The 24,399-nt window shown below is 39.7% G+C and overlaps 1 protein-coding gene and 1 non-coding gene across 2 annotated transcripts; one reads left to right on the forward strand and one right to left on the reverse strand.

Moving 5' to 3' along the window:
- The first annotated feature begins 2,975 nt into the window (after positions 1 to 2,975).
- Positions 2,976 to 20,645, forward strand: CLDN1 (claudin 1). Its single transcript, XM_019958171.2, has 4 exons — positions 2,976 to 3,415; positions 13,270 to 13,434; positions 16,241 to 16,325; positions 18,032 to 20,645. The coding sequence occupies exons 1-4, from the start codon at positions 3,193 to 3,195 to the stop codon at positions 18,192 to 18,194; spliced, it is 636 nt and encodes a 211-aa protein (XP_019813730.1). The 5' UTR covers positions 2,976 to 3,192; the 3' UTR covers positions 18,195 to 20,645.
- TRNAR-CCU (transfer RNA arginine (anticodon CCU)) lies at positions 5,594 to 5,666 on the reverse strand. The gene has a single exon. It is a non-coding gene; the product is annotated as a tRNA-Arg (tRNA).
- Positions 20,646 to 24,399: the final 3,754 nt, after the last annotated feature.

The following is a 24,399-nucleotide window of genomic DNA, read 5'->3' on the forward strand; positions in this document are numbered from 1 at the left end:
CTCCTGTACAGTGTCACGAACCTCTGTCCATAGTTCATCAGGCACTCTGTCTATCAGATCTAGTCCCTTAAACCTATTTCTCACTTCTACTGTATAGTCATAAGCAATTTGATTTAGGTCATACCTGAATGGTCACCTCACATAGGAGATGGTATATATAAACCTCTGTTTATACTTCATATTTAAAAACCAATGTCTGTAAGTTGTTTTTCCTCTTTAAGTTGATGGATTTCTGGTGAGCCATTATCTCATCTATCTGCTCTGAGGGAAGGACAAAAAACTAGACAGGATTAGATATGCCAGAGATGGCATGGATCACAGTGGAGTAAACAGCATCAACCACAGCCTCACAAATATGCTGTGGGGATGAAGTAATCAGTCTCACACAGACCTGGACTAAAAAAACAAAAAACATGGGGCCATAGTGGCCACTGAGTTCATCCCTCTAATTCCTGACAACTGTTGGTTGATAAAAACAGGTCCTAATGTACATTAAAAGGCCTGTGCACAAATACACTCACTGAATTAAAATCATGTCTTTATTACTCTAATCTAAAAAACAAAGACAAAAATTTAATAGTCTTAATTCTGAATTGACTGGAACAAAAAGATAAGACTATTTGATTCACATGATGGTGGTGTAGTCCTAAGCAACGTCTGAGAACCTCCCCTGAGCTTAACAGTCCTTAACACATAAATAAATCAAATGTGATTGATATGTCTCACAGGACCCTACAGAACATTCATCTAGGTATAGAAAGAATTAATAACTGTGGGCCCAGACTCTGAGGACTTAGCCTGGATGTGGTCCTGCCCTACAGAGCAGCCTGAGAGCCTTCCCAGGGTCTGAGGAGGCTTTCAGATAAGAAAGGACACCACTTGCTTAATTCCTGCTTATCCCAAATTAAATCTCTTCATCTAGCTTATGCGTTACCCCTTTCATTGGTGGTGGCGGTGGTTTAGTTGCTAAATTGTGTCCAATTCATTGAGACCCCCATGGACTGTAGCCTACCAAGCTCCTCTGTCCATGTGACTTACCAGGCAAGAATACTGTAATGGGTTGCCATTTCCTTTTCCAGACGATCTGCCTGACCCAGGGATCAAACCTGCATCTCCTACATTGCACGAGGATTCTTTACTACTAAGCCACCAAGGAAGTCTACCCTCTTCATTGCTAGTCCTTAAATCTCCATGCAGACTTGTCCTTTGGATTTAAACCTTCCTAAGGTATCTGACGATAGCCAGGTGGAAATGAGGGTGGTGGTGCTTGGGGTTTTTTGCTTTTTTATATATTTTTTAAAAGTGTAGTTTTAGTCGCACAGCAAAATTGAGCAGAAGGTGCAGAGATTCTCATATTCTGTCTCACCTCACACATGCATAGCATGCACCACCAACATTCCCCCAAGTGGCAGAGTTCTCTTCACCCTTCTCATTCACACTATGAAAAAATTTTTTTAACTCCCTCTTTACTATAAACTGGCAGTTGCCATAGGAAATATTGAAACATATCTTGTTTTCCCTTTTGCAAGTTTATTTCTGCCTGGGAGGTGCTTCTGTTTTTATTAAAACCATAAAACTTCTCCTCCCACCACACTGGCACCACACACACAAAGAGGTTGGGAAAACATTTTAATTATTCCAAACCACAGCATCTGAGGTACACTTCTGAGTAACTACAAAGAAGGAAGCTTTAGAGACCCACAGAGCAAAACTAAAGGCTAAATAAGCTAAAATCTGAGGTGTTGGCCACAGCCAGTCACACTGCAAAAGCCAGAACTTGGACTTCTAATCCCAGGACTGGTCTCTTTCTACTTGGGGGGACTTTTTAGATGCTGTCACCTCTGATGAATAACATCCGAGAAACACCCTTTGGAGGGGCAGTGGGTCTGGGTGGCCAGGTCCCTCTGAGAATGAATCACTGCTCTAAGACAAAGTGCTGTGAGAAAGAGGGTGATGATGATGATGATGATGTGTGTGTGTGTGTTCAAGTGTAGGAATGGTGGAAGGTAGGCTGGGTGTGGGTGTGGGTGTGTACAAGTGTAGGGGTAGGGGAGGGTAGGCTGTATTTCCATAAGGATGGGTGTGTGTGCTCAGTCAAGTCCTACTCACTGAGGTACTTCTTGAGACCCCATAGATTGTAACCCACTCAGCTCCTCTGTCCATACAACTTTCCAAGCAAGAATGCCGGAGTGAGTTGCCATTTCCTTCTCCAGGGGATCTTCCAGACCCAGGGACTGAACCCGTGCCTCTTGCCTTTCCTGTATTGGTAGGCAGACTTTTTTTTTTACCGCTGTGCCACCAGGGAAGCTCAAAGGACATATATTTCGGTCAAGCTGAGATGTAGTTGGGCAGAGTGGGCTGAGAACCAGAGTACTGCATATGCTATCAACTTGCTGTATGGTCTTACGGATCTCACGTTTCCTTTCTGAGTCTCAGTTTCCTAATAAATAAGGTATCAACATTTGGGAGGAAAGGGAAATGGAGAGGAGGCTGAACGGAAAGGGAGGAAAGTGTGTGAGGGAGGTTAGAGGGGTGGAGAGCCATAGAAATGTCTTTTAATCAGCGGGGGAAAAGTCGAAAATGAAACTGTGCGTCCCTTGAGGTCTTAATTTTTCATCTTGGCATCTTTTAGTGTTTAGACATACGTAGTCATTTTTGGATAAATGTGGATTGAATGAACGGAAAGCCTGGGAAGACTCACAGAGGAAAAGGCAAGAGGAGAAAAGACAGGAAACGAGCAGCACCGGGACACTATGCGTACCTGATCCTCCTCGAGTTGTCCCTACTTGGCTGGCAGGACCTTCCCCCCAGAGTTCGGGCCCTATCGCGGGCTCCCGCGCTCCCTCTCGTTTTCCAGCAACCCGCCCGGAAACCGCCAGAGGGCGCTGCGCGGCGGCCGGGTCAGGCCGGGGGCGGAGCTGCTTTAAATCGCGGCGCCCAGCGGGTCTGCATCTCAGTCGCGGTTCGGGAGCAGTCTCAGCTTCTCGCCTCCGAACCGCAGCGCCGACCAAGACCCGGACCCGGACCCGGACCCGGTCCCAGAGCTTCTCCGACGTCAGCGCAGGGAGCAGGAGTCCCTGAAATAACTTCTTCCGCTAGGCTCCGTCACGCCCGGGAGTCCCGGGTGCGCACCTGCAAACTCCGCCTTGTGCACCTGCTGCCCCTGAGCCAGCGCGGGCGCCCGAGCGAGTCATGGCCAACGCGGGGTTGCAGCTGCTGGGCTTCATCCTGGCGTTTCTGGGCTGGATCGGCTCCATCGTCAGCACGGCGCTGCCCCAGTGGAAAGTTTACTCCTATGCTAGTGACAACATCGTGACGGCCCAGGCCATTTATGAGGGGCTGTGGATGTCCTGCGTATCGCAGAGCACCGGGCAGATCCAGTGCAAAGTCTTCGACTCCTTGCTGAATCTGAACAGTGAGTGCCTTCCCCACTCCCCAGTTGTGACTCAGGGTGGTATAATGTTAATCGTTCAGTCGTGTCCGACTCTTTGCAACCCCACAGACTGTCGCCCCGCTAGGCTCCTCTGTCCATGGGCTTCTCCAGGCAAGAATACTGGATTGCGTCGCCATTTCCTCCTCCAGGGGATCTTCCCTACCCAGAGATCGAACCCGGGTCTCCTTCATTGCCGGCAGATTCCTTACTGTCAGAGCTACAGGGACCCAACCCCAAATGGCTCCCTTTTGGAGTAGTAGCTATTAAACGGTTCTGTTGTATGGTTACATGTCTGTCAACCTTCAGTGGATCAAGTCTGCTGATCATGTGCCCCGCCATAAGGTAGCAGAGAGAACCCTGGTTTGGGGAAAGGGACAACCAGACCTAAGCTCTAATTTTTCCTCCAACTCCCTAGGTGACACTCTTCTCAAGGTGTGAGTTTCATCTTACATACCCATGAGTGGGGTGGCAACTGAGCGAGTGGGAGCCAAACTCGATTTTGAGCTCTTAGGCCTTTCCTGGACATTCTCAGATTCTGTGAAAATTGAAGAACTGTAGGGTTAGGACAAGAAAATGATGTGCCTTGAAAAGTTTGGAGCCTGAAAGCCTCTCCAGTTTGTAAAATTAAATAGATAATGCCAGTTATTAGATATAGCTTTTTTCTCTATCTTTACTATGAATTATCATGAGAAGAAATCAGATTCCTACATAGACTGTCTCAACCTAGTGTCTTCTCACACTTGAGTTTGAATCCTCTGATTCTTTTGACTTCTGAGATCCAGTTAGTGTGAAGGGGGCTTCCCCAGTGGCTCAGTGGTAAAGAATCCGCCTGCAGTGCAGGAGACCTGGGTTCTATCCCTGGGTCAGGAAGATCCCCTGGAGAAGGAAATGGCAACCCACTCCAGTATTCTTGCCTGGAGAGTCCCATAGACAGAGGAGCCTGGCAGGCTACAGTCCATGAGGCTGCAGACTCTCAGATACGACTGAGGGACTAAACAAGTGTGAGGAAGTCTTTCCCTCCAAAGACTCCTTGAAGAAGTAAGTCTCTTAAGATTCCCCAGAAGGTTTAGCTCTCAGACCAGGAGTCTTCAGAGGAGGTGGATTGTATAGTCTTATTTTGGAAAGTGAAGGTGGGTGGCAGGTAGAAAAAGGATGAGAAGAAAGAGAAGTTCAAAATTATCTCCCTTCATTAGATAAAGGAGAAAATGAAGCCACTAAGGAGATACAGCTGATGAATGCAGAGGTCAGGAGAGAGAGGGCGGGTCTTCTCTGAGTTTCTGTCTTCCACAGAGGAATTTCTATGTAACGAATGCTGGCTTCTTTCTTTCATAAGTTTGGACAGGATTATGTAGAGAGAAATAGTCCTAGATATGGAGGAGGGAAGAGCGACTGGATGGATTTTTTCTTTTATTGTTTTTTAAAACAAAAACTTCTGAGTTTTGTCAGAAATTCATTAAATTCCTGCTTACTTAGGTAATAACAATTCATGGCCAGAGTAGCTTCCTTGAGATATGACATTAGTTGTCCTGAACTTGTGTCTGTCATGCACTTGAACTAACTTGAATAAAAGCTTCCTTAGCCTTTGCCTAGACAAACAAGCCTGCCCACCAGTCCCCTTTGTGTGCTGACAGTAAGCAGTGTTCAAGTCATTGCTCAAGTGTATTCAGTTGCTTTGTCCACCTCCTGTGTGTGGTTTCGTCAAAAGCCATGCCCTTTAGAGTTGTTCACTCTGTTCCAAATCTGTTTAAAACTCTCGAGTACCTGTGGAATTTGTGACTTAGTGTACACATGGTGGTTTTTAGTGTTGCCATTTCAGCTTTTCAGAGTTCCCATATTAGGATTCTTTTATGCCAAATATAAGGAGTACATTAAGTATATGACTTTATATAATCATTGAATCTCCTCATGGATGGATAAATACGTGTAAGGAATTGTATGGCATTTGGCATGTCAAATTAAAGCACTGCCAGATGGAGATGGTTCTAAGGACAATTCCAGATAGATCTCTGATTCCTCTGATCAAAATGATTCATTTTCTTATTTTTAAGTATCTTTCAAATTATATTTATTCAGCTTCCCTGGGTCTCAGTTGTGTCACTCAGGATCTTCGATCTTTTGGGGGGCATCTTGGATCTTTTACTTGTGGCATGTGGAATCTAGTTCCCTGACCAGGAATCGAACCTGGCTCCCCTGCACCAGGAGTGCAGAGTCTTGGCCACTGGACCACCAGGGAAGTACTAGTAGTTCATTTTCAACGTGTGCAAATAGACTTTCCTTTACCTTCCTTAAACAGCCAAATGAAATCAGATCAATCCATGTTGTAAATACTGAAATAGGTTATCCCTACACATGATGATGTGTTAAAATGTTTTATTTTCATTTATACCTAGTTATCATAACTGTTATGATTTTTAAAGCTATGATGGAAGATATGAACACTACCTTTCCTCTACCAATTTTGGAGATTGCTTTCTGATGAATTTTTTTTTTTTTTTAACTCCATGTCAGTTCCTATTTTCCTTTTGGTTAATGCCAGAGTTTATCAAAGGTGGGGCTGAGGCCTTTCTCTCAAAACTGGCTCCCAGAAGAGAGAGCCTTGACTCACAGGTATACTTCCCAACCTGCCAGTGACTCACTAGATGCCTTTGGATGGAGCCCAGAGAACCTACCTGTCTCTGTTCTCCACCTGGACAGTTGTGCTCACGCCCACCTGATGTAGAGACCTGGGAGGTGATTCACTGGCTGTTTTTGGTTTAGTACTGTGATATTCAGAGGTGAACAGGCTTATCTGTACATATAACTAGTGTTCCTTGAAACAAGTCGCACTCCACAAAGTGCTTTTAGGTGAAAAACTTAGAAGTTTCTTAAAATTGTAGTTTGTTCTCTTTGCCAGTGGAGCCCACTTGGCAATTTACAGCTCAGATTCTGGGATTTATAAAGGTTATAGCACTAGATGTGTTAAAAATCCCTGGTTCCCCTTCTCTAACTAGTGTCAGCTGCAAAGAGCTCATGGCAGTGTCTAAAGGGATACAGTGTACTTAAGGCAATGTCAAAAGTGAGATACAGCAAGGCTTCTTTAGATGGTTCTTGCAAAGCAGTTTATGAAAATGTAACTGGGGAATTTCCTGGGTAAGCAAATAATACACCATGGATTGTGGTTTTACCATGGCTAAGACAGTTTCACTTCCATCCAAGAATGGATGTTTATTGACACTGATGACTGATAGTTGGAATATGCAAAAGAGAGTGCCAGATAGAGTTGATTTTCTTGATTAAACTGTATGTCTTGCCTTGTTTTGATTCATTTTTCAAACTTTTGGCAAGCTAGTTCCTATTTCATGTGCTTAGTTAATTGCTTCTCCTGGCTTGACTTTAATAGCTAGAGCTGTCCAAAGATTGGGTTGCCCCAGGAGGTTGCATGGTGGGAGGTGTGCAGGCAGAGGAATAAATAAGTATTTTGAAGGAATGCTGTAGGGAAAATCCAAGTCCCAGACAAATGGGAGGTTAGGCTAGACTCTCTGTAAGTCTCATCTAAACTTAGGATTCTGTAATTTGTTTACAAGCTCCTCTGGCCTGTTCAACTTGCTTTACGTGAATCCACATGTGTGTAGGTGTGCTTTAATGAGTATTGGTTGTCGGTGAAGTTTCCCAGAACTCTCACCATGATGTCAGACTCAATCAAATAATAAAATCACTGACTTGGACGGTCTTTGATGCAGAGGCAGAGATGAGGGCACCTCCTTACACTTCTCTAGACTGCATTAGGCCTGCTGAACCACTGGTGTTTAAGGGGCCATTTGTGTTCAGATCTGTTTTGAGAATTAGTTCTGATTTTTGGAATGATGAAAGTCAAAACCCAAATGCAAACTTGAATACTCAGTTCTGACCCTGGTTCTACCCTAACTAGCCATGTTTATAATGGTGAGCCACTTGATCCCTCTGGACTGTAGTTTCCCTACTTGTAAAGTAGGGCAGAGTGGGGCAGAACAGGGAGATGAATACATGAGTCATTCATCCATTCAACCAGCATGAGCCAGGCCCTATCCTTGTTCCTAGAAATGCAGCTAAGATGATGGATAATGTGCAAGTGTTGATTCCTTTCAGTGCCAACAGTCTTTGTTACCAATTTCAGTGATGCAAAGGACATAGGCAAGTGGCAGAGTTTAGGCTTCCTTGATTGGAGTGATGACTAAGTGGCACAGAATTAACAGAGAAGTGTACATTTAATCATGAGACAATTTCTCTTAAGAAACAAAGATAGCAAAAATGTTTGGAACATCCTGAAAAGTGGTTAAGTCCTGCCTTATCCCAGACCACAGTTATTGACTGTGCTGGAGTCTTGAGGGCACACCCAGTGGCCACCAGTTCATACATCAATCAAATGGAAATGCTAACAGTGAAGACTCTTGAGAAACTTTGAACTTGACTAAAAGTGAACAATTTAATAAGTGAAGATGTCATGGGAGTATAGCTCTGTAACAGTCTGTGATGAGTTCATTTAATTGCAGAAGAGAAAAGAGGATTTTTGTTCTAGTCACCCAGTGGTCAGTTTATCTACTTAATACTTGTTAAGCAACTTGATACAAAGAGGGACTGCATGAAGATAGAGATATAATTAAAATCTTCTTTATTTATGACATATAATAGGGTAATAATATAGTAATATGGCTAGTAAATAGCATGAACAATGCCAGGTATTTAAAGAAGTTCTGCTGCTTGTGTAGTAAGACTTTAGAAATGCTTTAGAAAAAAAAAAAAATTCCACTGACTTGTCTCTGCTTGTCTTTCTACGCTTATGTAGATTAACCTCACTGTAGTAGATCAGTAACTTCTAACTCATTTCTTGTCTCGTAAGTAGAGATCTTTGTAAGTATGTTTTCAAATTATACTTTCAGGTTGCAAGTGTTAAGAACTCCTTAGGGAGTCTTTAATCTCAAGATTATCAGTCTAGCTAAGTGTAATTAAAAGACCGCCTTCTCCATGTACTGCTGAATAATTATGAGGAACAATAAATAGTGTACCTTTTTGAATGTTCGCTAACCATTTTCTCCAAAGACAGCTTTAATCGGTGGTAATAATATTGTAGAGGCAAATTTAATGGGCCAGAAAGAAACATACTTGCTTCAGATTGGAGCCACTCAAGTCAACTCAGAGTTAATAGTTCAAGACTTTATCTCTCTGGCCTAAAATATTTGGTAGCTTTCAAATATTTCTCAACTTCTCTGCCCTGCTGGTCATTGTTCCACCAGAAAAAAAACTTCATCTTGGAAGCTCATTAGATGCATAATTTAGAAAATTTTTTTAAATTAGATTCGGTTAAACAAAAAGTATGATTTTTTTTCTCTGTAGGTGAATTTCTAGCTTTTAATAATCTAAACTAGATCTGGCTTTATGTAGCAAGATTTTAGTATCTTGAGGCTTTCTAAGAGGTGTTTCTCAGTGTTATTTCAAAAGTTAAGCTTAACACAAAAGGTATTTTTACCTATTATATATGAATTTTTAAAAGATAAAGACATATTAAAATTTAAATTAATTGATCCCAGATTGAATAATCCATGAAGCTTGCGAGGCACTGTTAAGTGCTTTGAATAGAAATATGAAAAAATATTTGGCCAAGTTATCAAGGAGCCCACAATTACATATTTTAGCTCTCTGACTTAAAAGACTTCTATAAAACGTTAATTTGAAGGATTCATCTGGTTCCAGCTTAAAACTGTGCAATTTAGATTCTATCTGCATGTAAAACCCTCATAACTTGTAACACTTGCTTACTTTGACTTGTAATCCACCATTACATGTGCCCAACTAGTGAGTTTTGATGCTGTTATGATTCTCAGCCTTTTTTCCCTATGTTTACATTTCTCCCCACATATCACTATAGTTAAGAATTCATCCAAATATCTCCAGTGATGCAAGATGAGATTTTGTGTTTGATGCCCATCTAGTATTGTAAAATACAGACATCTCCTAAGCCAGTGGATGTCAGGATGTAAATGAAAAAATACTGCTTCACAAAATAACAGTATTGCTTTTTATCAGATTTTTAAAAATGAAATATGATCTCCTTGCAATATATGGTTTATATGATTCCTGAGTATAGGTTTTCCCCCATTTTCTCCATTATTTTTGTGCATTATGCATATAATTCTTTATACTATAAGACTTACTAGGGTTTGTAGCACACAGAACAAAATATCTGTTCCTTTCCCCTTAGAAATTTTGTAAAGTAATGGAAAGAATAAATGGGGTGTGAATTAAATGTGTTTTCTTTGAGAACTGAAAGGAGAACAGACTCCGAGATGAAGACTGTGAAAACGAGATAATCCCAGGCGAGTGCAGGTGGAGCCCTGAAGTGGTTGATCCACGTACGCTCTCTGCCTGGGTGGTTTTATGCAGGCCTGACTCAGGAGCTTGAGGCCCAGCAGACTCCTCGTGAAGAGTACCTTGTGATCCAAGCGCTCAGACCTGCTGGGCTGGTGGCCTGCTGTTTATACATGAAGTAAAGATCAGAACGGTTATAGAAGCTGGATCTGGTTTGAAGCCCTACAACTCAAAGTAGAAAACTTAGACATCAGAGAAAGCAACCAAAGTGGTGAATAAAGGTTGGAAAATTGAGCTTAATAGACAGAGCAAAAAGTAGTTGAGAGAAGTAAAACGCTATACATATTTTTCACCCTGTCAGAGGAAGACAGGGTAAAAAATCTTTTCATTCCTCCTTTAAGACACTAAATGGCTTCTGCTCACATTTAGAATAAACTCCAAAACCCTTTCCCTAGCTTGCAAAATCGTACTTGATAAATGCCTTCTGCTTACCTTGCTAACCCTTTTCATTTTACTTTCCACATCCAAACATCCTCCAATAGTGGCTAGCTTTCCCAGTTTGCCAGGATTGAAGACCGTCTCAGAAGGCAGGACTTGTAGTTTTAAAACCTAGAGAGTCAGCCAAAATGGATGAGTGGTCACCCTGTCCTCCACGTGAATCATCTCTGTGACTTTCAGCATCTCCTTTTCCAGTGTTCCTTTGACTGAAATGCTTTCTTTCTGAGTGGCACTTAGGACCCGATAAGAAATCTCTGTTTCTGTAGAAGAGGTTATTTATGTAGAAGAGGCTATTTATTTTATTTTTTATTTTCCTTCTGAGCATGATTGCCTTTGCAAAACTGTTGGCAAACCAGAAGGAAGGACACACCATAATTATGGAGTCCTTGGTACTTTTCTCTTCATACCAGAGTATCGTTTGTGATTCCAAGGGAGGTTTCACAATAATCTTATAAGCAGCTATAGTTCCTGGACATGAAACAACAGACGGGTTTCAAATAGGGAAAGGAGAACGTCAAGGCTGTATATTGTCACCCTGCTTATTTAACTTATAAGCAGAGTACATCATGAGAAACTCTGGGCTGGAGGAAGCACAAGCTGGAATCAAGATTGCTGGGAGAAATATCAATAACCTCAGATATGCAGATGACACCACCCTTATGGCAGAAAGTGAAAGGGAACTAAAAAGCCTCTTGATGAAAGTGAAAGAGACAAGTAAAAAGTTGGCTTAAAGCTCAACATTCAGAAAATGAAGATTGTGGCATCTGGTCCCATCACTTCATGGTAAATAGATGGGAAAACAGTGGAAACAGTGTCAGACTTTATTTTTGGGGGCTCCAAAATCACTGCAGATGGTGATTGCAGCCATGAAATTAAAAGACGCTTACCTCTTTGGAAGGAAAGTTATGACCAACCTAGACAGCATACTAAAAAGCAGAGACATTACTTTGCCAACAAAGGTCCATATAGTCAAGGCTATGGTTTTCCAGTAGTCATGGATGTGAGAGTTGGACTATAAAGAAAACTGAGCACTGAAGAATTGATGGTTTTGAACTGTGGTGTTGGAGAAGACTCTTGAGAGTCCGTTGGACAGCAAGGAGATCCAACCAGTCCATCCTAAAGGAGATCAGTCCTGGGTGTTCTTTGGAAGGGCTGATGCTGAAGTTGAAACTCCAATACTTTGGCCCCCTGATGTGAAGAGCTAACTCATTTGAAAAGACCCTGATGCTGGGAAAGATTGACGGCAGGAAGAGAAGGGGACGACAGAGGATGAGATGGCTGGATGGCATCACTGACTCGATGGACATGAGTTTGGGTGGAGTCCAGGAGTTGGTGATGGACAAGGAGGCCTGGCATGCTGCGGTTCATGGGGTCACAAAGAGTCAGACACGACTGAGCGACTCAACTGAATTGAACTGATAGTTCCTGGTAACCCATGATCCATGAAACGTGTTTTGATTCAGAAGTTCGTGTGCCAACCTTCAATCTTCAAATAAGTGTATAAGTTGGGTGCACACTTGCCCACATGCATTTATGGGGAAGTGAATCAATGAGGGGAGCATGAGAATGCCTTTGGTTTGCTTTGTAATTAAATCAAGTAAAAATTTATCTTGGCTTCCCAAATATCTCTCATATACAGTCAAAAAATGTCTTTAATACTTTCAGAAAGAGGTTACTATGATTTTATCATAGATTGCCTGACTATGGCAAGGATGGAAATATTAACAAATTTAAATAAATTGATGTTTTAGAAATCTTTACCATTAATTATGATTTTTAGCCTAAATTCTCAACCCTAAAAATACTGACACTGAGCCTAAGTCTAAATTAGATACTGAGATAGAAAACCTTTCTATCATGTCATCTAGTTTTGAGACCATTAGGAAGTCAATTGTTCCAACTTCTTGGTTACAGATATCATCATTCATACTTTACATAATAAAAACATGGTCCCAAAGAATAGTAACTGGCTTACCCATAAAATAGCACACTTTGTTATTACAATGTAAATATTTTTTATATTTGCATAAAGACTTGTCATATGTTAACACTGTCAAAGAGATAATGATCTTTATTTGATGGTGGAAATAAATCTAAAGTTAAACTCATCTAACCAGTGTAGTTACAACTCACTTTTCTTTGAGAATCTGTGCCTCAGATTTTTTTGAGAATTTCTTTGAGAATTTATGCCATAGGGATGGCAACACGCTTTTACTCTTTAATATATTTACTGGCATATCTCAAACCTAACCCTATATATTTGATCATGACTTAGTATACCAATGACAAGAACAAGAAATTAGAACATTAGTGGAATCCTAAGAAGTGCTACATTGAATTGTCAGCCATTTTACAACATAGTAATTTAAATGGTTTTAAACACCAGTGATATTTCTGAATATAAACCTACTGTGTTCCAAAATAACATCTCAAAGGCTATTATGTTTTGTTCTGAGAAAATGGTTTTCAGATCTCCCACCCCACCCCCATTACTGGATTTATGTGTTGCTTATCCAGCCAAGACAATCTATGAGAAATTCATTTCTTGTCTTCCAAATTCACCCACCCAGATTTTCCCCAGCTTGATGACTGGAGTGTAAAGCTGTTGACTGCTACCAAGATATATTGTAAACCATTTAAAGTATAAATGGTTTAACATTAAGGATAATGTATGATTGTTATTTCAGAATTAAAATTCTCCAGTAGTAAGAATTAACAATGTGTTATAAGCCTATTCAACCAAATCATTAATTATTTTTCAGAGGATTTTGAATTTAATGTTGAAAACATAAACTGTTAGAGCTGGAGGAATTCTTATTCATCATTCAGACAGATAGTTGTTTTTCCGGAGGAGAAACTGTGTGGGTTTCCTGCAAAGGCATCACTGGAACTGGGGTCTCCTGACTCCTGGTTGTTTTCTGTCTTCCACACAACATTGAAATATACGTGGTCTTCTACAACTCTTCTCTTGTTGGTCTAGGCATGATTGTTACATGTTCTAAAATGTTTTTTGTCAGGCACTTTGCAAGCAACCCGTGCCTTGATGGTGATTGGCATCCTGCTGGGACTAATAGCCATCTTTGTGGCCACCGTTGGCATGAAGTGTATGAAGTGCATGGAAGACGACGAGGCACAGAAGATGCGGATGGCTGTCTTTGGGGGCGTGATCTTTCTTATTTCAGGTAAGAGAGGCCCTGTCCCTCTTAGACCTTATTAAACTCTTTCTGATGTTTTTTAAGGTCTAGTTTTTGGCTTCCTTAGATCACGTTGGCTTTATTGCTCTTGAATCAATTGAATTCAGTTCCTTTAAAATATGAAGACATAGAAACTTTAAACCCAGTTGACTTTCACTTTCTCAAATGGGAACTGCATAAAAATCTGAGATCTACATTCACAGCGGATAGGTCTATTCCCTGAGGTTTCAGGTGCCAACTGATTCATTAGAAACAGTCTCCTTAAGTGAAGGGAGAGATTTTTTTCTATCTAGCAAATACTGAGAACCAATTCTGTGTAATTCAGAAAATTTCTGTGGTGTCTCTACTGATACTACATGGGAAAGATGGGGAATGGTGAGAGAGAACATGAAGAAGGTGTAATCATACAGGTATAAATGAATGGAATGAATAGGGCTGGGATTATTGGAGGAAGTGGAGGACATTATTCCATGTAAGCAGTACTGATTCTGGAATGAACAGGTTTTACCCATAGATCAATGAGGAGAAAGGGCATTTGGAGTTCAGGTGGAATGTTGGAATGGTAGGAAATGAGAAAAAATGAGTTAAAAAAAGAAAATAATACAGAAAAGTCTTGGAATAAAAACCTTGATAAAAGAGTGAGGTTACATTCTCCATAGAAAATAAATATGTATTTATTGCTTTATTCAAATCTTATTATGTGACCTTTGAGAAAATGAGAGCCAGAACAGGACATGACAGTTCATTTGTAAAGTCTTATAATAAAGTTAATATTAAATAAGATAATGTGTGCATATAAAATTGTGTATGTATATAAAATAATAGACTATTATATGTCATATATAGTAGGTGTCTATTGTTTTGAAATAGACTATTACATATGCTTTCCTGATGGCTCAACTATAAAGAATCTGCTTGCCAATGCAGGAGATATGGATTTGATCCCTGGGATGGGAAGACTGCCTGGAGAAGGAAATGGAAACCCACTCCAGTATTCTTGCCTGGGAAATCCCATGGACAGGGGAGCTCGGCAAGCTATAGTCCATGGGGTCACAAAGAGTTAGACATGACTTAGAGACTAAACAGCAACAATAAGACTATTACATAAACTATATATGGGAGTCTATTGTTTTTGGAAATGACATTAGTAGTATAGTCTACCACTAGGAAAAACTAGAATTAGATTTTTTCCTCATTTTCTCTTTAAGAAAAGTATGTGGGTTTCATGAACAATGAAGGAAGAATGCCTGTGGCTTTACTAAACATTTGGTTACAGACTATTCAAATTACTACTGCAGAGCATTTTATTCCCAACACTTAGGTTTTACACCAAAGGCTAAGAACACACTTACTGAGTAGAACCTGTCCTCTGCTAATCTTCTAGTTACTCCTGTCCACCACTGTGCAGTCTCACAGACTCCCTAGGAGTGAGGGTTGCAAGTTCCAGAGTATTCATATTTTCTACTCGAGCAGCCAAAAGCAACAGTGTTTTCTTTCAAGTACTAGAGGCAATTAGGTTGGACCACTTTTTTTGTAGGAGGAAGAGGGCAGTGGGTGTAGCATAGAAATATTAATCTGTCTAAATTGATGAATTTTTAGACTGACTGTGTGCTAAGTCACTTCAGTCGTGTCTCTTTGCAACCCTATAGCGACCCTATATACTATAACTTGCCAGGCTCCTCTGTCCATGGGATTCTCCAGGCAAGAATACTGGAGTGGGTTGCCATGCCCTCCTCCAGGGGTTCTTCCTGACCCAGGGATCGAAACCTGTGTCTCTTACATCTCCTGCATTGGCAGGCATTTTCCTTAACACTAGTGCCCCCTAAGCCCAGACTATAAAAAGAAATTATTTAAGTTCTTTGGATAAAAAGATTGAGGTACTATATACTTATTTTAATAAATGATACAGTAGATTATTTTGACTAAGTGGTTTCTGTGGGGTTTCCCAGGTGTCTCAATGGTAGAGAATCCACCTGCTAATACAGGAAATGCGGGTTCAATTACTGGGTCTAGAAGATCTCCTAGAGAAGGAAATGGCAACCCACGCCAGTATTCTTGCCTGGAAAATCCCATGGATAGAGGAACCTGGCAGGCTACAATCCAGACAAAGACTGAGCATGCACACAGGCACTGAAATGTGAGAGGCATGAGAAATTGAGAGTGTGCTGCATACATTGATCTGATGTGGCACCTCAGTGAATCTCATGGCAAGACCTGGAACATCTGGCCAATAGGGGTGTAGGGATTTAGGTGATTGGTGTACTCTGAGCCAGGTCCAATGTGTTCCTGCTATCTAGCTATTTACATTCATTTTGATCCTTCAGAAATGCGAATTTTGCATTTTGGCCAAGAAGAATGTAGAGGAGTTTTCATCTTCCCTTTTATAAGCTTTACTAATAAGGACTTTGGTTTTATCAAAAGTAGTCTAGCACATTAATTTATAACAATCTATTTTAAAGAGATCTTAAATGACATGAATCTCCTGAATGTTTTCAAAAGAATGTTATTTGTGCCAGGGACCTTAAACTGTAAGTGAATAAGATGACATGAACAGTCAAGTGCCTAACTCCAACCTAGTATTTTTGTCTGTCTTAAGAAAACACTTATACAAAATCATGTTTGAACCTCTTTTCATCCTAAATTAATGTCATCTGAATTAAAATGGACTAAATTTAAAATGTCAGCATTATTGATGAAATGTTATTCTTGTAAAATACTTATAAATTTAATGAGCCATGCATTTATGCTCAGTGTTCCATGGTGATTAACAGTCTTTTGTTTTGAATTTCCATAGGTCTGGCTATTTTAGTTGCCACAGCATGGTATGGCAATAGAATTGTTCAAGAATTCTATGACCCCATGACCCCGGTCAATGCCAGGTAATGATAGTCACATATAAAATTGTTTGTTCTCTGAGAAAATACCCTTTTATGTTCTGCAAAGTCCAGTTACTATGGTAACTTCCCAGACTTGCTATCCAGCATTTTATGGAATTTTTGCCAAAATTGAAAATAACTTGAATGGCCTGTGACATGTTAAAAATAGTTTGATAATTACTTTAATCGCATGTATTGATGACAAAATAAACCTCAAAGTAGAAAAGGTGTATACTTTCCAAATGTATGCTAGACCTTTTTTCATATTTTTTAATTTTTTTAATATTAATAAAGACACCAATAGATTTGAAATTTCACTTTTGAAGTATATTCTGATACAACACTTAATTGTGATTATTTGTAACTAAACACAGTTTATGACTGGTCAAAAAAACAGTTCTATTATAGAGGTTAATAACCTTTAACAGAAACTTCATTCCTAACAATTTTATTTATGGAAAAAACAATTTTATTTATGAAAAGGATGTTACCACTATGAAATTTTGTGTTTCATCACGTCCATAAAATAATTTTAGAAAGATCATCCTTCTTAATATTTCAAGTTTGGGAAGTTAAAGAGCTGACACTTGGCTCTCATGTAATGACACCCTTTGATCAGAGACAAGGCTCTTTGTGTCACTGTGTTCACTTCTTTAAAGCCTAATAACTATATTCAGAGTTGGGATGTTAAGATGTAATTATTGTTTGTTGCGTGCTAAGATGAATGGATGAAAAATGCTAGTGGTGGAGAGATAAGGTGTGCTTCTTTGTTTATAGTCACCCATGTATAAGAAAACACATACTGCCAGGATGTTGTTGGAACCTATCCCGTAAGACTACAAAGTAGGGACAGAAACTGCTGGAGGTCAATAGGCTAAAAGTTTACCAGTAATGGATATGAAAGCACTTTATAAATTGCCAGGCACTGTATACTTACTTACACCATCTCACATGATCCTAAAAGCAGTACAGTGAGGAAGATGGGATCATTGGGCTTTAAGAGAAGCAGCCTCTGAGGTTGACACATTGAGTTCATGACCCACAGTTCAGCAGCTGAGAGTTTGCATCAGGATTCAAACTCAGACCTTATCATTCTAGATCTGACCCTTCTCTTTCCTTATTGTCGACCGTCGGTCACAGATCTTCTCCCAGAAGTATGGCTTAATACATCCACCTGCATCAACTTAATCTAGAACAATCTATGGGTTGTTTAGGAGTTTTTTCTGCAAAACCATAGATCAGATTTCAGTGTTTATCAGGGGTTAACTGTTGAAAAGTCTAATAGTCTCCAAAACACTCTGGTAGTTTTTTTTGTTTTATTTTTTATAGAATACTGTTGTTACTTGGTGATAGCATGACTTGTTGTTTTAGCCTAGGAACCATATTCCAAACCTGACTTTTAAGGTATGTAGCATACTTTAAAAGTCTCCTACACATGGAAAAGTCTTTGGAAATATTTGCGTAATTAACCTGGTGTTACATGCCAAATTGCCTGATCTACTGTTGCAAATTGTCAACAACTGCAATGTGAATGTTCTCGTGTGTGTGTTCACAAACCTTAAAGTACTTCATAAAACTTAAAGGGATCACAGGGGATTTTTTCCCAGTGGAAAACAATCTGAGTGTGATATTGATTTCATTCTTTAATTACATTAGAGAAGTTTCCAATGGTTCATTGATTAAGCAAATGAATCACCTTTTTTTTTTAGGTATGAATTTGGTCAGGCTCTCTTCATCGGCTGGGCTGCTGCTTCTCTCTGCCTTCTGGGAGGCGCCCTGCTGTGCTGCTCCTGTCCCCGGAAAACAACATCTTACCCAACACCCAGGCCCTATCCCAAGCCAGCACCTTCCAGTGGGAAAGACTATGTGTGACATAGAAGCGAAAGCTGACAATCCTGTTGGAACCAACAAGAAATGGACATTGAAATACTGGCATTGACATTAAGATCTTAGCTTTTGACTCTTGTAGTCTGAACTGTGGTATTACAACAAAAAACATATTTTTTAAAAATATCCATTGCTAAAAATGACTTAGCCTTATCTCCTTTCCTCAATACAGAAGGGAAGCCTTTTCCATTTGTATTACTGCTTCCCACTGAGTAATCATCTCAAATGAGGGGAGATAGCATTCCTTAAATATATATAGATATGTACATAAACATGTTTTTTCTATAAAAAAATTAGTAAGAATTCTTATTCTCATTGTATTGGTACCAGCATTCTTAAAATATATCTAAAAAGTGAAAAAAAAATTAATTCTTGATTAAGTCATTTATTTGCTATTTTTCAAATTCTTCTTTCTTTATGTACACATACATAATAGGTCAAATATCATTTACCCTCCTTCATCAGCTTTTAGTGTCTTTCACAGAAGACCTGACCTGCTTTACCAAGTATGAATTATTTCAGTTCTTCACATGTGGCCTCTTTAAATGTTTGTATCATATTTTTTTATTACCATGATCTTTTAGCACTTGCTTCTTCAGCATTCAGTCATTCTTCATGCCTTTGTTTTTTGTGAGGTTGAGCTTAACTCTTGAATCTGATAACACATTTTATATGCCTATAGTTTAATTCCTGAAGTCAATAAGAGTCTCTTGCAGACCAGAGCTTTGGGAGCAAATCTTTCTGTGTGTGACTAGATGATATGTTCCTGTTGACCTTCCCATACGCCTCCTGTACCCTGACCTGTAACACACTTATTTGCTTTGAAAATATTTGTCCCATTGAGGAACTGTGTGCTGCTTTTCCAAGTATTGTAACACAATTCTATTGATTAAATTTTTTGAGCTACTTATTCAGTTATATGCCCTCCCAAACTACCTTATTCTTGTCCCCTTCCTTAACTGTATTGTTTTCTTGTATAGCTTACCTCTTCCCAGAGAGGAACAGACTGTTTGAATGAAGTACTCGAATTTCTATAGTGATACTCTGATGACAAATATTCTCTCTGTAGCTTATAGGCAAGTCACTTAATCTTTCTCCTCTTTTCCCATCTGTCAAATTGAGATAATGATACTTAACCAGCTGGTAGAGTGGTGTAAGTATTAATTAGTTGATATTATGCTCATTCTTTGAACATGAAATATGCCTAAGTAGTGTTTCTGTTTGCTAAATTGGCTGTTAAGAAGTCGTTGAACCAAACCTACACACAGGCCTTCTCGTGGTTAGGCACCTTCCTCTCTCCTCAGGCCTGTACCTTCCTTTCAGCTGTGGCCACCATTTTGTTGGCACTCTGTTCCATTTTAACAATTGCTCTTAGTTTTCCAGTTTGTGGAAAATAACTCCTTCACTTCAGCAAGATGTTGTAATGGAAAGGGTGTTGACTTCCGTGTCTGGAGACTTGATGAGTCTTGGTGCTATCAATTACAGTGTGAGTTTGGGCAAGGCACAGGTTGCCCTAGATTTATTGCTTCATTTCTAAAGAGAGGATTGTAATGCCTGACCTGCCTACCTCACAGGGCTATTGAGGGGATCCAGTGAGACAGGATACACGTAAATGTGATTTTGTAAGATGAAAAGTATTGTACTGGGGGAAAGAATTAAAGAATTTAAGCACATAGATTTTAGACTATTTTTCAAATGACTGAAAAGAGAAATTTTAAGAAATTGATTTCCTGTCTTAACCAACCTCATAAGTGAGGAGACAAATGAATTTCAGCTTGCTAAGTGAAAAAAACTTTAAGGAAGTCTTAGTTTTCTTTGATCAAGGTGGCCTGATGCTTTTTGTGTGGCTAAGATTTTCTCCTTTCAGGAGTGCAGACTTGACCTAGAACAAGTTTGCAGATGTAATGGGTAAAACGGAAGTTTAAGGGTTGACCAAAGAATGGAAGATTTTTTGAGTTTTAATAACTTGTAAGGGTATACAAGATGGATATTGGTTAAGTGATGTCATCAGAGGTATTGCTACTAGCTGGCAGCTAACATGGCTAGGATAGGTAGTTTAGAAATATAACTCATAGTGAAACCACCTAGAGGAAGTTATCCAAAGGATTGAATCATAGTACTTGAACCTAGTAAATTTTAGTGTGTCTTCCAAACCTGAAAGTCTGTGCTCCTAAAATGTGTAATTCAAAGAATCTCAGCTACCTTCATAGATCCTACTGATGGGCAAGTATTAATACATGTGATTACTAGTTGGTAAACTCTGAAAAGATATCCATAGTACAAAATGGGCAACAGAATTGTGACACCAGAATCTGTCTGACTTTGATATTTTTGTACTCTACTACCCTACTTGGAAACGGATAGATATTTCAGGGGTTTGTAATGGGAATTTGTATAAAGCATTACTCTTTTTCAATAAATTGTTTTTAATATAAATCTTTAGTCAGTTTATTATTTTTTTTAATCATTTATTTCAAGATTGCCTTGCATGGAAGACAAGATGGCTCAGGATAGGATCCAACTTACCATGTATTCCTGGGAAATAGCTATGGTGCCTCTGGGCCACTTGTCAAGTATTTGAGTAACTCCACCCACTGGAATGACCTACTGCTCTCCAACTGTGCTTCTTCCTCATCAAGGGTGATGATAGAAGAGAATGTCAAGAGAGATAACTTCATTTCTCTCATCCATAGAAAGGAGACATACTACAATAAATGACTAAGTGATAACGTAGTCAACTGGAAAGCACTGTGAAAACTTAAGTTGTTGTGTTTTCTACAGGTTGGCAGAGTGAAAGACAGCTAGAAATCCATTATTGTTTTTGTAATAATTACCAGGTGGTTCAATGGTAAAGAATCTGCCTGCCAATGAAGGAAATGCAGAAGATGTAGTTTCAATCTCTGGGCTAGGAAGATCCCTTGGAGGCGAAAATAGCAACCCACTTCAGTATGCCTGGGAAATCCCATGGACAGAGAAGTCTGTCGGACTACAGACCATGGGGCTGCAAAGAGTTGGGTAGGATTGAGCACATGACCACACACGCATTACCAAAACTACTTTTTAGGAAAGCAAGTGATGAAACTTATTCACTCATTATCTAAAAATATCAATGATTGATACAGCCTTAGTTGTAACCACTTCTTAAGCAATTTACATAATACAGAGACAGGCTAGTAAACATAAGATTGAGCTCTCTGTGGAGCTCTATGGGGACATTAACCTTAAGGGTGAGAGATGAAGATTATTGTCAGTCTCTTTAAATTACTCAGATGTGTCAGATCTCCACTCTTTCTACAGAATTGAAATCCTCCTGGATGGGTCCAGGCCCATGAAATTTGAGAGGAAATAAAATCCCTAAGTGCTGATAAGAACTCTGAAGAGAAAAGCTGGGTTGTCAATCGTACCAAGTAGACACCACCCCTGTGTAGGCTCTTTCTGGATGCCACTGTCCTGCAAACCAAGCTGTCTCTCCTCCTCATCAACTAGTACTTTCTATGTGGATCTGTGTCTAAGTCCAGGAAAAACTCCATGCCATCCCCATATTCCCACATTTGAAAGCCTGCTGTAGGTCCTAGTAAAATCTGGTAATGGATTTTTTATTTTTTTCCTTCTTTTTGAGTGTGGCTCAGGTGTAAGATTTCTGCAGTCTCCTTTCCAACCCCAGATATACCCTTAGGTATGGATGGAGGAGCCTGGTAGGCTGCAGTCCATGGGGTCGCTAAGAGTTGGCCACGACTGGGTGACTTCACTCACTTTTCACTTCCATGCATTGGAGGAGGAAATGGCAACCCACTGCAGTATTCTTGCCTGGAGAATCCCAGGGATGGTGGGGCCTGGTGGGCTGCCATCTATGGGGTTACACAGAGTCGGACACGACTGAAGCGACTTAGCAGCAGCAGCAGCATCCCCAACCTGCCCTAAAATCTCTACAATTAGCTGGTACCATGGAAACTGGCAGAAGTCACTGCAGTTTCCAGGGTTATGTAAGGACAGCTTGTTGGATTTAAAAACACAATGAGAAACATTCTCAATGCTCTGAAACTCTGGGGAACTCATGGTATTTTGAATATCCATCTTCCACTGACAGGTTTTTCCCATATGGCTAATATCAGCAATTAGCAAGAGATATGGATTTATTCAACTAATATTTATTAAACACCTACCATAGACTAGTGCTATTAAATGCAGACAAGGCTAAAGGGTATCGGAAATAAATAAGACTCTTTCCTAGGCCCCAGCAGGGTGAAAAGTGTTAAGTGGGAAGAAAAGTGAACTTGAAATCTAGCATTGGTTCTGCCAATGATCAGCCTCAGTGAGTTATAGAGCTCTCTATTCACTATTTTTTCATTTGTAAAAGGAAGAGATTGGCCCCACTCAGTGGTTCTTATCCATAACCACATGGAAGCTTTTGACCATTGGAGGTTTCTGAAACCTCTGACTTCCAAGGACTTAAACCCAGATTAAGGGAATCAGAATTTCTGAGAAATGTGTATTAGGTATGAGTTTCCCAGGGTATTCTAATGCACATTCTGGATTGCAAACCACTGGGCTATGTTATCTCTCAGGGCCAAGTGTGCTCAAAAAATTTTCTGTGTAAACACACATGTAGATGACAATGTTGTACATTTACCTTTTCTCTCAGGTCATGGTTCTATTTCATGATTCTAGGTGTTTTTTGTTTGTTCTGGTGAGAGTATTAGTGCAAGTTCAGTAAGGCCAAACAAGCTGAAACATCAGAGTTTGGAGAAGAGAATGTTTTATTGTAGGGCCATGCAAGGGTGACTCCTGTACTAAAAACCCTGAGTTTCCTGAAGGGTTTCAGCAAAGCACTTTTAAAAGCCAGATGAGGGAATGGGGGTCACAGGGTATGTGATCAGCTTGTACACAATTCTCTGATTGGCTGATGGTGAGGTAACAGGGTGGTGTAATAGAGGTTAATATTGACAGTCTCTAGGCTTCAGGAGGCCTTGGGTTATGTGCTCTTGGTCATCGAGTAATTAACATTTTCTATTTGGTGAGGGGTTTTCTCATCTGCAAAACAACTCCGGAAATCACATCAGAAACTAGGCACTTCAGAGAGGAGCTAAAGCAGAGGGTATGGGGAAGGACCTGTCCCTGTCCCCAAGACCCCAAGACCCCAAGAGGTCCTTCTCACTTAAGAAGGGAAGGAGTTAAAAGGAGGTAGTCTTCAGGAGCTATTGTCATATTTCTTTGGTAAATAACCTTCTTTCTTGTCATTTTCTATTATTTTTAAATCACTCACCATAATAGTCATTCAGTTCAGTCGCTCAGTCATGTCCGACTCTTTGTGACCCCATGAATCACAGCACGCCAGGCCTCCCTGTCCATCACCAACTCCCGGAGTTCACTCAAACTCATGTAATAGTCATTAATGCAAAGCAAATTCTTGTTTAAAGAAAGCCTTCTGTTTAACAAATAATATTAGTTCAAGGAGGTAACTGTTTATTGTATTATTGTATTATAATCACTGAGTTATTTTCCTTTGTTATATGAAAATTTTAGGAAAGTCTTTAGCCAAAGCATAATCTTACTACATTTATTTTTAATTGTATAACATTTCTGTGGTTTTATTTATGTCATAATTTCTTTAACTTATTGTTCCGATTGTCTGTTTCCCCCAAAAGAAAAAAGTAAACACACACACAAACCAATTGCAGAAAGAAAGTTTGAAAACTGCACAAATATTTCTTAAATGAGATGACCTGAACTAGAGTACTTTCTTCTCCCAAAGGGGCGTTTTCTTCTTTTAATCATTTTGTCTATTAAGTTTCCTGTTTCCATTAATGTTGTGGTTTCCTCAGGTAGCTACTGATGCTGCTTAATTAAAAAAAAAATCCAATAACCTAAGAGAGATCTGAAACAAGGGTCAGGGGTAGCAGACAACATTTCCTTCTAGATGAGAATGGAATACAAGTAGAAAAATGACCTCTAATAGAGCGAGGACAAAGGAATTTATTTTTGAGGATTATTTTCACGACAATATTTATTTTTCCTGATAATAAAATTAAAACTAATACAGATTAAAACTAATACTGATAATAAAGTAGAAAAATATAGAAAGGTAGAAATAATTATCTTAAATATTGTAATAGCCATACTATGCTGTGCTACTCAAAAGCAAAATTATTAATAGTTTAATGCAATCTTCTCTAATCATATTTTCTTTCCC

Source organism: Bos indicus, chromosome 1 (assembly GCF_029378745.1).
Source record: "Bos indicus isolate NIAB-ARS_2022 breed Sahiwal x Tharparkar chromosome 1, NIAB-ARS_B.indTharparkar_mat_pri_1.0, whole genome shotgun sequence".
NCBI lineage: Eukaryota > Metazoa > Chordata > Mammalia > Artiodactyla > Bovidae > Bos > Bos indicus.

Coding starts and splice junctions, on each gene's coding strand:
- CLDN1 (XM_019958171.2), top strand. CDS start 3,193: ATGGCCAACGCGGGGTTGCAGCTGCTGGGCTTCATCCTGGCGTTTCTG. Junction 3,416..13,269: donor CTCCTTGCTGAATCTGAACA/GTGAGTGCCTTC, acceptor GTTTTTTGTCAG/GCACTTTGCAAGCAACCCGT. Junction 13,435..16,240: donor CGTGATCTTTCTTATTTCAG/GTAAGAGAGGCC, acceptor GAATTTCCATAG/GTCTGGCTATTTTAGTTGCC.